This window comes from Vanessa atalanta, chromosome 10 (assembly GCF_905147765.1).
Source record: "Vanessa atalanta chromosome 10, ilVanAtal1.2, whole genome shotgun sequence".
Taxonomy (NCBI): domain Eukaryota; kingdom Metazoa; phylum Arthropoda; class Insecta; order Lepidoptera; family Nymphalidae; genus Vanessa; species Vanessa atalanta.
The window spans coordinates 5,668,961-5,683,610 of NC_061880.1; the positions used below are offsets into that span (position 1 = coordinate 5,668,961).

The 14,650-nt window shown below is 30.4% G+C and overlaps 1 protein-coding gene across 1 annotated transcript; it reads right to left on the reverse strand.

Moving 5' to 3' along the window:
- Positions 1–205: 205 nt before the first annotated feature.
- LOC125066932 lies at positions 206–3,370 on the reverse strand. The gene is made up of 2 exons (XM_047675262.1): positions 3,297–3,370; positions 206–1,132 (listed from the first exon to the last, which is right to left on the reverse strand). The coding sequence occupies exon 2, from the start codon at positions 1,113–1,115 to the stop codon at positions 216–218; it is 900 nt and encodes a 299-aa protein (XP_047531218.1). The 5' UTR covers positions 1,116–1,132; positions 3,297–3,370; the 3' UTR covers positions 206–215.
- Positions 3,371–14,650: the final 11,280 nt, after the last annotated feature.

A 14,650-nucleotide genomic window follows, 5' to 3' on the forward strand; every position in this document is an offset into this window, starting at 1 on the left:
AATTTCGAAATTTTAGGTAATGCAAGAGACTGTGACTGTTAACTTCTAATTATGTTATTGTAAAACTTAAATTTTAAGTATCAATGTAAAATTAATTAAATTTAAAATAAATAAGAAAATAAAATACGTTTTCATTATATGAAATTTATTCAGCATCCAATTAAATTGAACTTATTACATAAAAAATAAATATATCAGTCTGGAACAGAAAAACCCTAATCTAAAATATTTACTTTAACATGCTCTAACATTTTTGATTTTGTTCTACTAATTTTTTTATACTTAGGATTTGCTTTAACAGATCTTCTGATACTACTTCTGGTCATGACTCTGTCAAATATTTCTTCACTGGTATCTTCACTTCCATCATCAGAAAAATGATTGTTCATACTATCATTCATTTTCTTAGGCCTTAATATGACTGGTTCGATTGTCTCATCTGAGAATAAAGTATCCTCAGAGGGCCTGTCATCATCACTTGTAGCTTTTTCGTTGATATATTGCGTCATATTGACTATAGCTTCTTTACATGGAGCTTCTAATATTTTCTTTTTCTCTTCCTTCTTTTTTGCACCTTCCCGATTACTTGGCTTATACTTCATGGGAGAAAAGTCGACCCTTCGTAGAAAGCTAATGGGATCTGCGAATCGTCTGCTATATTTCCTAGTTGTTTTCGCCTCAGTTTTGATTTGTTCAGATTTATGTGAATTATGTAAGTCATCATTTTCCATAGCAACACCTGAATCAGAATTCGACTCAACTTGTATTGTTATTTCAGGGACTACATAATCTTCTTTTAGTTTTAACTTTTTATTTAACTCTTCAATTATTTCTTGTTGTTTCAGAATTATGTCATCTTTCTGTGCAAGTTGTTTCTTAACGGCTTCTGTTCTTAGAGCAAGGTTTAATTCATATTTTTGGAGTTCACAAGATAGATATTCGAGTTCTTTTTTTCTATTTAATTCTAATTTCTTTATTATATCTGCTTGTTTAATGCTTGAATCCCTAATTTTAGCAATTTCTTGTTTATGTGCCATTTTGATAAATTTAATCATATTGATTGCCTCTTGTAGCGTTGTTGGTTGTTCTCCATCTTCCTTACTACTGTTTGACATTGCTATATCCACCAGGTCTGTAACAAAAAAAAATATCTTTAAAGACACTGTTAAGAGTAATTTATATTAATATTGGCGTTTATTGTGATTTGTTAACAGATTCATTCATTTAGATGTTGTTATAGAGAAGGACAATTGATGCAATTATGTAATTTATTTTTAATGACAATGATTTCGCAGTCACTCAGGTGGTGTCAATTCTAATAGATTAAAGAGATATCGACTTGTTAGCAAGTATCATTAACTGTTTATCGTCAGAAACGTTTTACGGGTGACATTGGAAATGAAATATAATTTCATGACTTTTAGAACTCAATAGGTATATTATTTTATAAATAATGCAATAGTTCTTACGGATTTCTGTTTCTAAATATATGTTCATTTTTATTCTATTAATTTTCTTAAGATAATTTGTATAATAAATCCCAATAATAGAAGAAATAGACTATTAGAAAATTGAATAATAAAGATATCTTAAAAAAATAACAGAATTTGTGTTTTATAAGTCACGTTTAGTTACGTAAATCCAGTTAATTTGGCATGTTATGAGCCTTGTCGTTTATGTTCTTTTTTGAATGAAGATAAATATAACATCGGTATTGATATTTGAGTAAAATTCAAATTATTTGTTTCAGTTCCATTAGCAGAATAAACAATTTTGCAAACGCAGGCATTGGTTTAAAATTGTTACGATTGTAATTTTTAAATTAATTTTTCTTATTATTATAAATATAAAAGAGATTTTCCCTATTCTATATGAAGATAGTTTATGGATCAGAGGCAAAGATAAATAAGATCAGGTCTAGAAACATGAACTTCAAAATATCCAGTCTCGAAAAATTTTTTGGCGATACTTTTGTTAATAATTAATTTTAATTATACTTTAAAAAAAGATAGGTCCTCTTCATCTCTGGATCATAGTCAAACAGGTACAGTTACTCATTCATAGTTTATCTACCATTTAAATAATGTATGGAAGAGTCATTCAATGGATTCCATGAATACTCTAGATGTTTATATCGATCTGACAGTACGTTCACATTGGTATAATAATAGGGCATTGTTCCCCGTACCAAATGACCTTTACAAACAAAACAGCTGATATTTTCGTTTCATTCACTCCATTGTAAGTATACAAGGTTACTTTTTGTCACAAACTAGATTTTGAAAAGCCGAATACTTTGAATTCATCGAATATTTTATTAAGAATGCGCATCTGTTAAAATTAACGACAAACAAATAGGTCAAAACTTTCATGAGAAAGATAGAGGTAAAAGAATAGTAGAGAAATTACGTAAGTAGCCTAGAAATTACAGATATAACTATGAAATTCGAATGAATGTTGAACTTTTCATCAAAAAATTATATTTTTTATCCTTTAATATTTCTAATCAACGATGAGTATGTATACAGTCATAGTGAATTCTACAACGAATAAAAATAGAAAAACAAAAAAGAAGTAAAAAAGAAATAAAATTATTGTAGACCAAGTAAATATTGTATGTAAAGCACGAGCTGCACGCCTAAACTTAATCCGGGTAAAACGAGAATTTAATTTCCTTCCCGATCGCAGCGTCACCTATCGAGTCTAATCTAAGCCGTCTAGGAACCTAGTCAAAAACGCACATTAATATATATATATATATACTATTATATATATTATATATATATATACTATATCTAAAGGAAATCATAGTCTGAAATTGTGCATATCTAGCACCACAGAATTCTAATTCAAATTACGAATTTGTAATCGTTTAAAATTGTAATTTTAGGTTGCTTTTTAATGATATAGCTTTATGGTTTCTATTATATAAAGCTTTTGCTTTTATGAAATAATGTTTGAATATATTTTTGTTTGTATTCGTGTATTTCTTAATAACTTGAACGAATTGTTATTATGACATAATAAATATTTATAAATTAAAATATTACGTATAAAACTATTAAAATACAAGTAGTATAGTGCATATTACTTACAAATATTATCAATTTGTTTTAAAAAGTAAAGGAATTGTTTATATATTTTAAAGAATATAAATACGCCTAAGACAAAACAATTAACTTAGGAACAAAAATCGAAGCCTAACTATAGTCCTAATAATAAAAGATAATCAAACACAATCATCTGCAATAGTTTATTATATTATATTTTTAGTAAATAAACAAAGGAATATTTACCTAACAGCAACGACCCCGAAATTAACTTCACAACACAAAATATTCAATGCAAAACACAATACTCCACTTGTCTCGTTGAACGTCGAACACTGACTGAATGAAAACAATAAATTGGCAAGGAAACTAATTGATTCCCTTCTTACACGTGACAAATACATCTTACTGTTCGTTAATAGCTTGCTATGGCAATATCACCCTTATGTCAATGATATAAGAATGCGTATAGCGTTTAAGGGCTAATCCCTGATGACTCACGACCAGTCTACCTGCGTTCCTCGGTAAACCCACCAAACTAGCTGGACCAGTTTATAAATAGATTGTGGGAGAGAAGGCACCGTTGGTCCTAATACCGATAAATGCACTTGGAACTTTGTTGCATTAAGCTTAACACACAATAGTTAGGGATTTCTTTGAAATGAATTGAAATACCAAAATGACAAAGCCCGAATAAAGTTGTCAGTAAGCCTCATTTTCGGGTACTAATTGTTCTTGCACCAAGTTGTAAGTTGATAAAGATATTATATTGGTAATTGCTATCTCACTCAAAAACCTTAAGATAGAGCGAGTTGGCAGATTTGAGAGGCAATTTTCATAATTGCATTATTGCTTAATGTCTCTAATGTGAAATTAATTGTGGCACATCTATTTCATACTCGGAAGAGGTGTTAATGTAAAATTAATTACCCGTCAAAATTGTACAGTTGATTGAATGTTATATAATACTCTGGGAACAATGACATCCGATTCCGGTTTAAATGAAAAGATTAATAATATCAGGCTTCACTTTAAAAAGGTTAATTTATAAATATAAACCGTCGGCAATTATGTTATTAGATAAAATTAGTTCTAATTTTAAGCAAACGCGGACAAAACCATGATACATATCATTTTATTACTAACAATGAATTTTAAAATTTGTTTGCGAATGTATACGTGGACAACAAAAGATGTAATAGCTAAATAATGCATTTTCGTTTAAAAAGTTTCATTTGGGCATATAAAGTTCAACGATCCATCTTTATATTCTTATTTGTATAGACATAAATAATACTTTTGCTAATAATATTTAATGCTTTGACGTTTGAAGTATTACTTTTTATTGCTTTTCTTGAAACAGTAACAATGACCTTATCTTGCGGTATTTAAAACAAAAGAATAATCCCATTGTATCTGTAAAGTCAGGTACAATATAAATGAGTGTGTAATACCTAATACCCGAAGTTATATTCAAACAAGTTATTTATTGCCTAATGCGATGATGTAGTTACAAGAATCGTGTTATCGTTTGTGTTATTATCGCTTTTTTTCTCTTTTGTAATGCAATATTTAAGCCGACATACTACAGGACACTACTATGGCCTGAATATATTATGTACAGGCTTACTTTTATACTTACAACTTAAAATTAAACAACAAAATCATAGTACAAAAAATTTCACTCATGTATTCATGCCATTGGACATAATCATAATTTTAAATTTTTTTAAAATAAAAGTTATTTAAAAAACAAAATATTCTAAATTTAATATTTGTAGAACTCTATTTGCAAAGGGGGACCACATTTCGGAAATTAAAATAATCTGAAAGATAGTTTTGAAGAGATTTTGAAATAATAAAAGTTTGACTCTACGGAACTTATGAATGGATATATTTACATATAAACTTTAAACATTAATCAAATGTATAAATTTTCTTTCACATTAAAACATATACATTATAAGTATTTCGATCATCATACTAACATTAAAGTGTACATATTCCACGTCACAGATTTATGTTACCGAAGGAAAAGTTCTTCAAAGTTATAATTGGTAAAAGTAAGGACCTCGCTCTTTGAATCGTTAATTTGTATTTTGATACGGTAATTTATAATTATTTTATGTATATACAATCGTTCATACTTATTAAACAAAATTATTCTTAGTTAAGTTTTAAATGTAATTATGAAAAATTACGATAATTTTATTACGTTATCGTGTAGAGAATGAATTAATCAAGGAAATAATTAATGAATATTATAGTATCATAACGTTAAATCTGTTTAAGTTTATACGGTACTAAATATACGAATAAAATAAAATTATGACTTTTTAATATTAAGGTATATGAAATTGTTGCTAAATGTCCAACTTTTATTTCGCTTTTGTGTCACGATCCGCATGTAATTTGACGAGTGTGTCATAATAATTATGCATAAAATAATGATGTATTGCTGTTCGGACCGGAAGACGCAGCGTTGGTAGGCCCCCCACGAGGTGGTCCGAGGACCTGGTGAAGGTGGCGGCAAGCCTATGGTTGCGGGCTGCACAAGACCGGTCGTTGTGGCGATCTTTTGGGGAGGCCTATGTCCAGCAGTGGACGTCCTTCAGCTGAAATGAATGAATGAATGAATTGCTGTTCTTACAGCGGTAATTTTAGGAACATGACAGTGGTCAAATTGAATTTAGTTTTTACTTAATGTCAGTAGTTTATTAAGGCACTAAGAGTACATTATAGACTTAAAATTACCTTTTTAGCTTTTATTAGTTGATTTATGATGAATAATTGGTTTACTTGTATATATATATCTTTCTAATATAAATTCGAAAAAAAAAGAAAATTACATTTTATTTTAAAAATCATGACTAACAATGCCCCAATTTAATTAAGGACTAATTTTCCTATTTACTTCTCCTTTTGAGTAATTCACTTGTGTTAGGAGTAGGGACGACAATAGCCCAAGGGGTCAGGATCGATCTTGCAACTTTTTACTTCGCTAGTCGTCCCTTAAACCACTGCGCTATTGACGCTTTAATGATTCACTATGTTAATAATGACTGGGAAACCTATGTAAACAAAATGATCAAAAACAATTACAAATACAATACTTTTAAAGAAATTGTTTTAATTGTAATACACTCGTGAACGCAATCTGGTATTGAGATTTGTTTTACGATACATCTATTTTCATATAAATTGAATATTTAGCTTTCTAATGATAAATTAATAACCAATAGGAAATAAATTTATACACAGCTTTACTTTTAAGATATAAAGTAGACTTTCAGATACGAGCTTATGTTATACAGGCTTATGTTCTACGTCCAAGGCTTATATTGTGTACAAAGCTTTAGATATAGCATGTTTCATGCGATTTTTACTTGAATACATTTAAAAATAAGCAATGATGCAAAGGTATATATGTAACTTTTCTCCTCCTGAAGGTCTTAGATATACTATATTTACCGTTCTAGATGTAAAATCGATGATGCCTGCGTGACTTATTCCGGTCACGGCGGTCATTCTCGACGGATAATAGACAACTGTTTACGAAATGCTACAAAAATAGTTTGTGTGCGCAAATACTGGTGCACTCTTTATTTCCTTACTCTTATAATGCGATGGGATTTCAAACCCACATTACACGAGTAATAATTCAGGACCATGGTCTTTACGGTCGTTTTGAGGCGCGGGATATTGTCATATGTTAAGTTTCGTTATGTAAGTGAGAAATTCTTGCCAAATTAGGTCTTAAAAGTGTGGCATGCGGTTTGATCCAAAGACAAGAGGCAAATTTGTCATTCGTCAGACAAAATAATGTGTCTACGAATACGTTTGAAACAGAGATCAACAAGCAATTTAATTTTAATATTCATTTTAGTATACTGAAGCGAAAAGTGACGGAAATATTCGTCTTTTATTAAAAAACGTACCTTTGTGTCGTTTTCTGTTGAAACACTTGGATTTTGTAAAAGGGACAAAGATTTAATGTCCGTTTTATTGCCTCTACTGGTGATAGGATGGTTTACCGTTAATAAAATGCTTTGTCTCCGAAAATCTAAATTTCGATTCAACGAAACAGTGTTAGTAGGATATTTGCTACTGTTATCAGCGTATACGAAAGCTATTGTAAGTATCCTTTAATTTTTTCGGATTTGTTTAGCCTGTTAAACCATAATTTAATTAATAAATATTCTGTTACATCATATTTCACTTTTATAGCAAATTTAATTGAAAATAACAGTTCACATTTAATTACGATATGTAACAAATGTACGAATAGTGTCATTACTATAATAAAATCTCTTTGGGGGTGTTGATAGAATTTTCAGGAAAAACACACGACATTATTAAAAGTATTTCGCTTGAAATTACGGCTTTGTTACCAGAATATGTGTAGTCTTTAATCAAACAAAAGACCTGTAGATTTTTTATAATTTAGTTTAGTGTATTGTTTTAGAGCACCAGATAATGTCAGTTTTCCCAGGAAAAATATAATCCGGACTTTGTTTCACATAACATTCGCAGCCTAAATATTATTACCAAGTAAATGGTAATTATACCCCTAGTTTAATAAGAAAGAAAGAAAAATACAACCTTAAGCTTCTAGTGTTGTCATAAGTAACGCTGCGTGAACCTGATATTTTTATTAGGTATTTTCTTGTCTGTAAAAAATATAAAAGATTTTGTAAAATGTATCTGTGAAAGGGTCTCGGATATCAAAGACTAATATCAATGTTATCCTATAACCGACGATTTTAGTTACGATAGTTTGTATTTTACTAAAAAAAAATTTAATTGACTTTCCAAGTAATTCTATAAATTAAAATTTTGCTTATTGGTCGTCAAAAACTTATGAAAGAAACTCTTTTTTTCTTGTTCGATTACATTTATGATGATTAAATTATGTTTGTTTATACGGTTCGTTTTATTTTAAATTAAGCTATTGATTAAGTATATTTACTAACATAACATTTTTAGGGATCATTTCGTTATTATAAAAAAAAACAATATTTTGATTTGAAATAATGCTATATTTCGAATAAAGGGTCCGTAAACTTATTCAAAATATTTTTCCGGTATTTGTGAACCCGATAGAGAGGCTAAGCCCAAAGGGGATATATTTTTTATGCAGGTTGACGGCGTATCAACGTTGCAGTGGCAACATCTAAGGCTTATATTCTGACAATGCCGGTATAGGCGAACGTTACTGTTTACCAAGAGATCCAGATTCCAAAAGTTAATTTAAAGAATTAAAACCCAATGATTAACAATATATCACCCGATATGATGATAATAATATGATGGCAAGATATAATAATTCGTTAGTTCACAATTCCTCACTTTGCTTCGATTTATTCGAACATCTGTTCAACCTTCATAGTATTTGGAGTTGGTTTTTATACAATCTAGGAAATACTGGAGTTTTTACTTTATGGTTCGATGATTATGATTTGGAGTGTAAACTTAGGTATGCGACGTCAACGAATGATCACATCGTTGAAGATTAATAATTATCTAGTTATAGTTATTATTTAGTTAAATAATTAATTAACAAGTAATTATTTAATAATTAGCACTTGCTGCTGCGGTATTACTTGTATTTGATTATTTCTCGCCGTTTCTATAATACTATAGGTATACCTTCTAGTAGTAATGTAATTTATTTGTGGACGTAAATGTCTAAATAACTCAAAACACCAACTCTATTGTTATATATATATGGTCGAATTTAATTTAAAGGCGATTGTGACCGCCAAGACGAACCATTGATTCGATATTAGCAGATATTCGATATTAGAAGTTTGTTTGATATAATTAATATATAAAATGAAATTATTGTTTTTTTATTTAGTTATTTTCGCAAATAATTATTTCATTTATAGTTAATATTATTTTTGATAAGTTTATTATTTAAACAAGTTGAGGTATCGTTAAAATGGCAAAGTTAAGGTTCATTGATTATTTAAACAAACAGTTTGAACGCACTTGCACATCGCGCATTTTGGAAATTTAAACATTTAACAGTTAAGGTTTTCAACGTATAATTTATTCATTTAATTAACCTTAAATTCAATTTTATTAAATTAATTTTAATAACTTATATATTAAATAAAATATACATGACCGAAGAGTGATTTAGCCCCTAATTTTCCATTTCATTCCCCACTGGATATAAAAAAAGGATTAATTAAAACGACAAGAAATATTCATAAAAATGCGCGAATCTCATATAAATTCCATACTTCAATAACTCTTAAGGTAAGATTCAATTTTAAATTAACCTTATTATTATAGATTAATTGGTGAGGCTGATAGATCGAAAGAGCTAAAGAAGGAAAGCAAAGCAAATGCGTGCGTTGCGGGCCGGTATAAAGGTAAGGTGCAGCGCTTATCGTGCTGACATGGTCGAAAAATCATAATTTTGCACCATTATTGAATCTGTTTTGCTTAATCATGCGTATATATTTGATCCCTTATAATGGTTTATTTTATTTTATGTTTAAATGATTTCCCGTATTTACCGCAATCATTTAATTTTAACGCCACGTTACGCCAATAAATCTCCATAGCAACTAAAGGGAAAATTAATTAGAGGCACATTTAATTTTAACGCTGAATTCAACGTGGCTGGCAATTGCCAGTGCTATAGTGCAGTAATTAATTAAACAACATTTGTATAATTTTATATCGAGAGGCGGCCGATAGTATGACGAGTACTTACTGATAATGATGTAACTATTTTATAATACCTTTATAACTTAAATGAAAAATAATGAACTTCTACCTAATACCTAATATAAATATTACCAAATGCGGCTAATCTTAAGAAAACATAGGACAACATTTGCCCTTCTTCCTTCTCTCACTTGGATAATCCGACGAGAAGATCCCACACGACCGGATTAATTCAACAGCTTTATGAGTTTCAAACTTGCGCACAATTTCCAATCTTCGATCTGCTACTGAAATTTTCTTGACTGATTTTTGTCTAACCTGGTGTTTGAAAGGTCGCTCGGCATTTGTAGCACTTTAATGAGCAACTAGATAATTAAGTTAGTTGAGAAAATGTTGGATTAGATGTTAATGATGATCATTGAGATTAATGATGACAGTTGGCAGTGTAATTTATCATCGCCAAAGCTGATGATATGAATTAGTTATAATTTCAGCTTTAGGTAATGAAGTAGGTACACAAAAAGCTTTGATAATTTATTTTTTCAATTTCGATATTTTTTATTATAAAGTTGTTATATATACCTACCACAAATTTGTTTAAAGTCTGTCGAACCACCAAAAACATTCAAACTAATACAAGACCTTTCATTTATAAAAGTATCGGGAGTATATTTTAATGGTGACCTAGTAAAGTGTAGGAAAAAATATTTTAACAGGATTTTTTCAGAAATCTAACTCGATATAACTAAAAGTGGATTGCCCTAATAATGTTTTATCCCCTTTTTACGCCCTGTAGGCTTAAAACATGTACGAAAAGAAAACAAACAAATACCTACGAATTCTCATCACTCTAAAAATAACGATACATACTTTTATTCTAACTTTCTTCTCCCTTTTCATGCCTTTATGAGTATTCACTTATCATAAATAAATAACCTGCGTCTACAATACGATATCAGTTTATTTCTATCAAATTTTTATTGATTATTATGAATTGAATACTTGAATATAAATTTTAAAAACAACGACGAAAATAAACGAATTCGAAGTTACTTTCAAATAGTTTTTCATTAAAAAGTATTTAAAAAAAAGTCCTTTGCGACTTGAAGTAACGCAGGTAGGCACGTAATGGAGGTATTTTGTCAAATGAGCACATTAACCCAATTCCAAATTTTATCTGGAAGTTTGTCTAGCACGCAATTCGCGGTAAAAGGAACAAAGCAAAGAGTTCCGACGGTTTTATCAAACTCCGGACAAGGGCCCTGGTACGAGTTGCCCTTCAGTTTTAGGGCTGTCACTATTTTGTTTATTAATTATATAAGTTATAAGGTATAACTCTGCACTGTCACTACAAAAAAAAAACCATTATACCTCCTTTCTTTTCGCAAATCATGTTGATTAGGGCACAATACATATTTAAGTTGAACAGAACTTTAAAATAAAAAAAAAAACAGATTATTGAAAATATTGACATATAACTCGAAAAAAAACTACCCGTTACTGATATAAATTATCATCATTATTATAACTTGTCATATTATATGTGTATAGTGCTTTATAAATAACTGCGCAATTATAAATAAATTTATTCTTACTATGTTTGTATTACTGCTCTTTGAATATTTTTTTCCTTATACAACCTTCACAGTTGATCTGATCGGACGAGTAAAGCAACCTTCGATAAAATTGGTCTCGGTGTCTTAAATTTTATTCAAATTGTTGTTGACTGCGTCGTTGGAGTAAACTTTTAAGGTTTTTGTCCAGAAAAGTATTGTATACGTAAGATACCTATAACTATAATCATATCGAGCTTAATATTCTGTTTTATGCACAAGTGAAAACAGGTTGAGAATATTCTAATACTATATACGATTCCATTTGTATGTAGTCTATCTGTCTTTTATACATTATTCGTCAATTACACAGCTCAATTATAGATCCTTAAACAGCCTGTAAATTGGGTTTCGGTGTTAGACCTCTTCTCTCCCTTAAGGAGGATAGAACAGTAAAAAAAACGAAGGCTTGCAGAATTTCCAATGCGGTCAGGTTATACATGTGTTAAATGACAGTGAAATTCGACACATATAAGTTTACTCGAGATGTTTATTTACTTTTATAATGTTCAGATAAAAATCTCGTTTTTTAACCACTGGGTCACCTGGGCTTGTCTTTTAGTAGTATTGTATAAATATTTCATATAGTATTAGAAATGTATTTATAGTATACAACCCTAGCATGGTGACCTGTAAAGTTTTGGTAGTAATAATGAGCCGTTACACCGAGTTTACGGCCCGTAATCAGTTGCCTCTAAATTAGAGAGCGAACGTTCATTTTGATTTCAACGAAAATTATTTATGAAGTACAACGTTGAGATTGATTAAATATTTAATTTTGTAACTTTGTTGTGTCGACTGCCGATTTAGTAACGGAAATTTTATTTCGAAATGCCAAAATTTAACCGCAAAATTTTCGAGTTATCTTAACGTTAATTAGTGAACTTATAAACATTTCATCTTAAGTAATTTAATTATATTTTGATAATTTACCTAGATAATTAACCTAGTTTGACATATATTTTTGCTTTTCTTGCTATAATTCACAGGAGCGATGATTTTGATATTTTTTATTAACCTACAATCATGAACTAAATATAAACAAATGACAACTGTGTTATACTTTAAGTCTAACCAAAACCGAATTAATTATTTTTCTTTATTAGTACCGAGTATTCTTTCTTGAAGCCGAGTTAAAGTCGAAACGAAGCTGATTTATCGATATCATTCTCAACCTGAAGCTGATGGCGAAGTTTCAATTTTTAACAGCTGTTTTTAAGAACAAGCAAATTCATATTATTATTGCTGTTATTAATATGTACGTTTTTTTTAATATTTTATTGACAAGTTTTTAAACAATTACTTACATTATAGTCTTAATTATATACAAATAAAAAAAGTTGTTACGTTACAAATCATTATCACGCTAAAAGGTGGCAAAAATGCTTGCGTTCCCATTAAATCTCAATTCTGATCCTCTGGGCAAAAAAGTTAACCAACCCTCTTGACACCAGTGGAGGCAACAAGACGAGGTCCTATAGTTTTAATTAAGGTTTTTGCACTATTACTTGCAAATGAAATAAAGAAATCATTAAAAATATGAGACGAATATTTGCATCGTTTGTTCGCCTTAACTTTTTCCGTCGGTTTTTCGCCTTTTAACACTTTTCCTCTGATACGGGACCGGGCCAGTGTGTATGCATGTAGTGTGTGTGCATGTAGTGTCCAACACTAGAGCCCATACTTGTTTCAAGGGTATCCATCTCATGACATGGGGCTAAATAAGAGCAGGAACGTCGATGGTGGTCATTAAGAGAACCGCAGTGGATAAGTCAACCTAAACTAACTTTACTTGATGGTCCCTACCATCAACAACTTTGTACAAGCCCGTCTGGATAGGTACCACCCACTCATCAGATGTTCTGTTGTCAAGCAGCAATACTTGGTATTGTCGTGTTCCGGCTTGAAGGGTGAGTGAGCCAGTGTAACTGCAGGCACAAGGGACATAACATCTTAGTTCCTAAGGTTGGTGGCGCATTGGCGAAGTAAGAGATAGAAGTTAATATTTCTAACAGCGCCGATTTCTATGGGTACTGGTGACCGCTTAACATCAGGGGACCCATTTGCCGGCTTGCCTACCTTTTACATAAAAAAAAATCTTTGGACAAGAAATACCTTGTTAGCCGAAAGAGTATACCTCCTTACCACACTGACATTTGTGCTCAAAGCTCAGCAGTGTTCGCAGTCGTAAATTTATATTATATATTTTGAACTCGTTTAAACATGTGTTACCATTGAAATTAAAGAAAAAAATCGTCCACCATTTTACGTTTATATTAATATCTTAAAACTACGGAACAAAACTAGTTATATTACACGATAGGAAGTTCACGAATTATTTTCCGATACGTTCAAAGTTCGCCAGAGATTCAAAAGTTTGATTGTACCCCAGAGACCTAACTTTGTATATAAAGAGAGGTGAGCAACTTATCTATGCAGGGAAATAATTGATGCCTTGGGACCGTTCAATATTTTATTAAATACAAACGCAAATAAAATTAACGTTTTCTTTTGTTTCGACGAAGGGAGCTTGTTTTTCATAAAGTTTGTTCTTCGTGCAATCCGTCGTGTGATTCATAAATTTTATTTTTCATTTTTGTCACAAATTGTTGTATTTCAAAATATTATCAACATTTCGTAAGAAGGCAATTTTTAAAGGTATTATATTTTATATTGATCTCTTTGTAATAATTTTTCAAAATACAATACAAAAAATTATTATTTACCAACTTTCGTGGTTAATAGTTTAATGTAAAAAATATATCCATGTGGTATCAATGTGTTATGCGTCGCAACTGCTCATAAAAACGAATTTCTGTAAGATTGATGCGTGCGACATTTTTCATTTTAATTCTTACAATATTTTTGTACACAATAAAAATGTTATTGTCATTACATAGCTATCAATTAGCCGCTGCTGCAGCCGACATCTTCGTTTGTGCATTTTCAACTTCAAAATTAAGACCCCTTTATCATGAAATTTACACCACATTCACTCTGAATTACAAAAATAAGCCAAAGGGTGCAATTTTTTTGGATTAAAGTATGCCTCATACCAAATTTAATCAAAATCAGTTCAGTCGTTTAGCCGTAAATCGTATCGGATAGATAGACAAACATACAGACAGAGTTACTTCCGCATTTATTGAAATATTTGTATATAGATTGCAAAATAGTCTTTATATTTGTCTTTGCAAGAAAAGATCATCCTCCTTCCTGAAAGCAACGCACCTGCAAGCCCGGTGTTTCAGTTGTCCATGGGCGGTGGTAGTCACTTTCCATCAGGTACGCCTCATGCTCGTT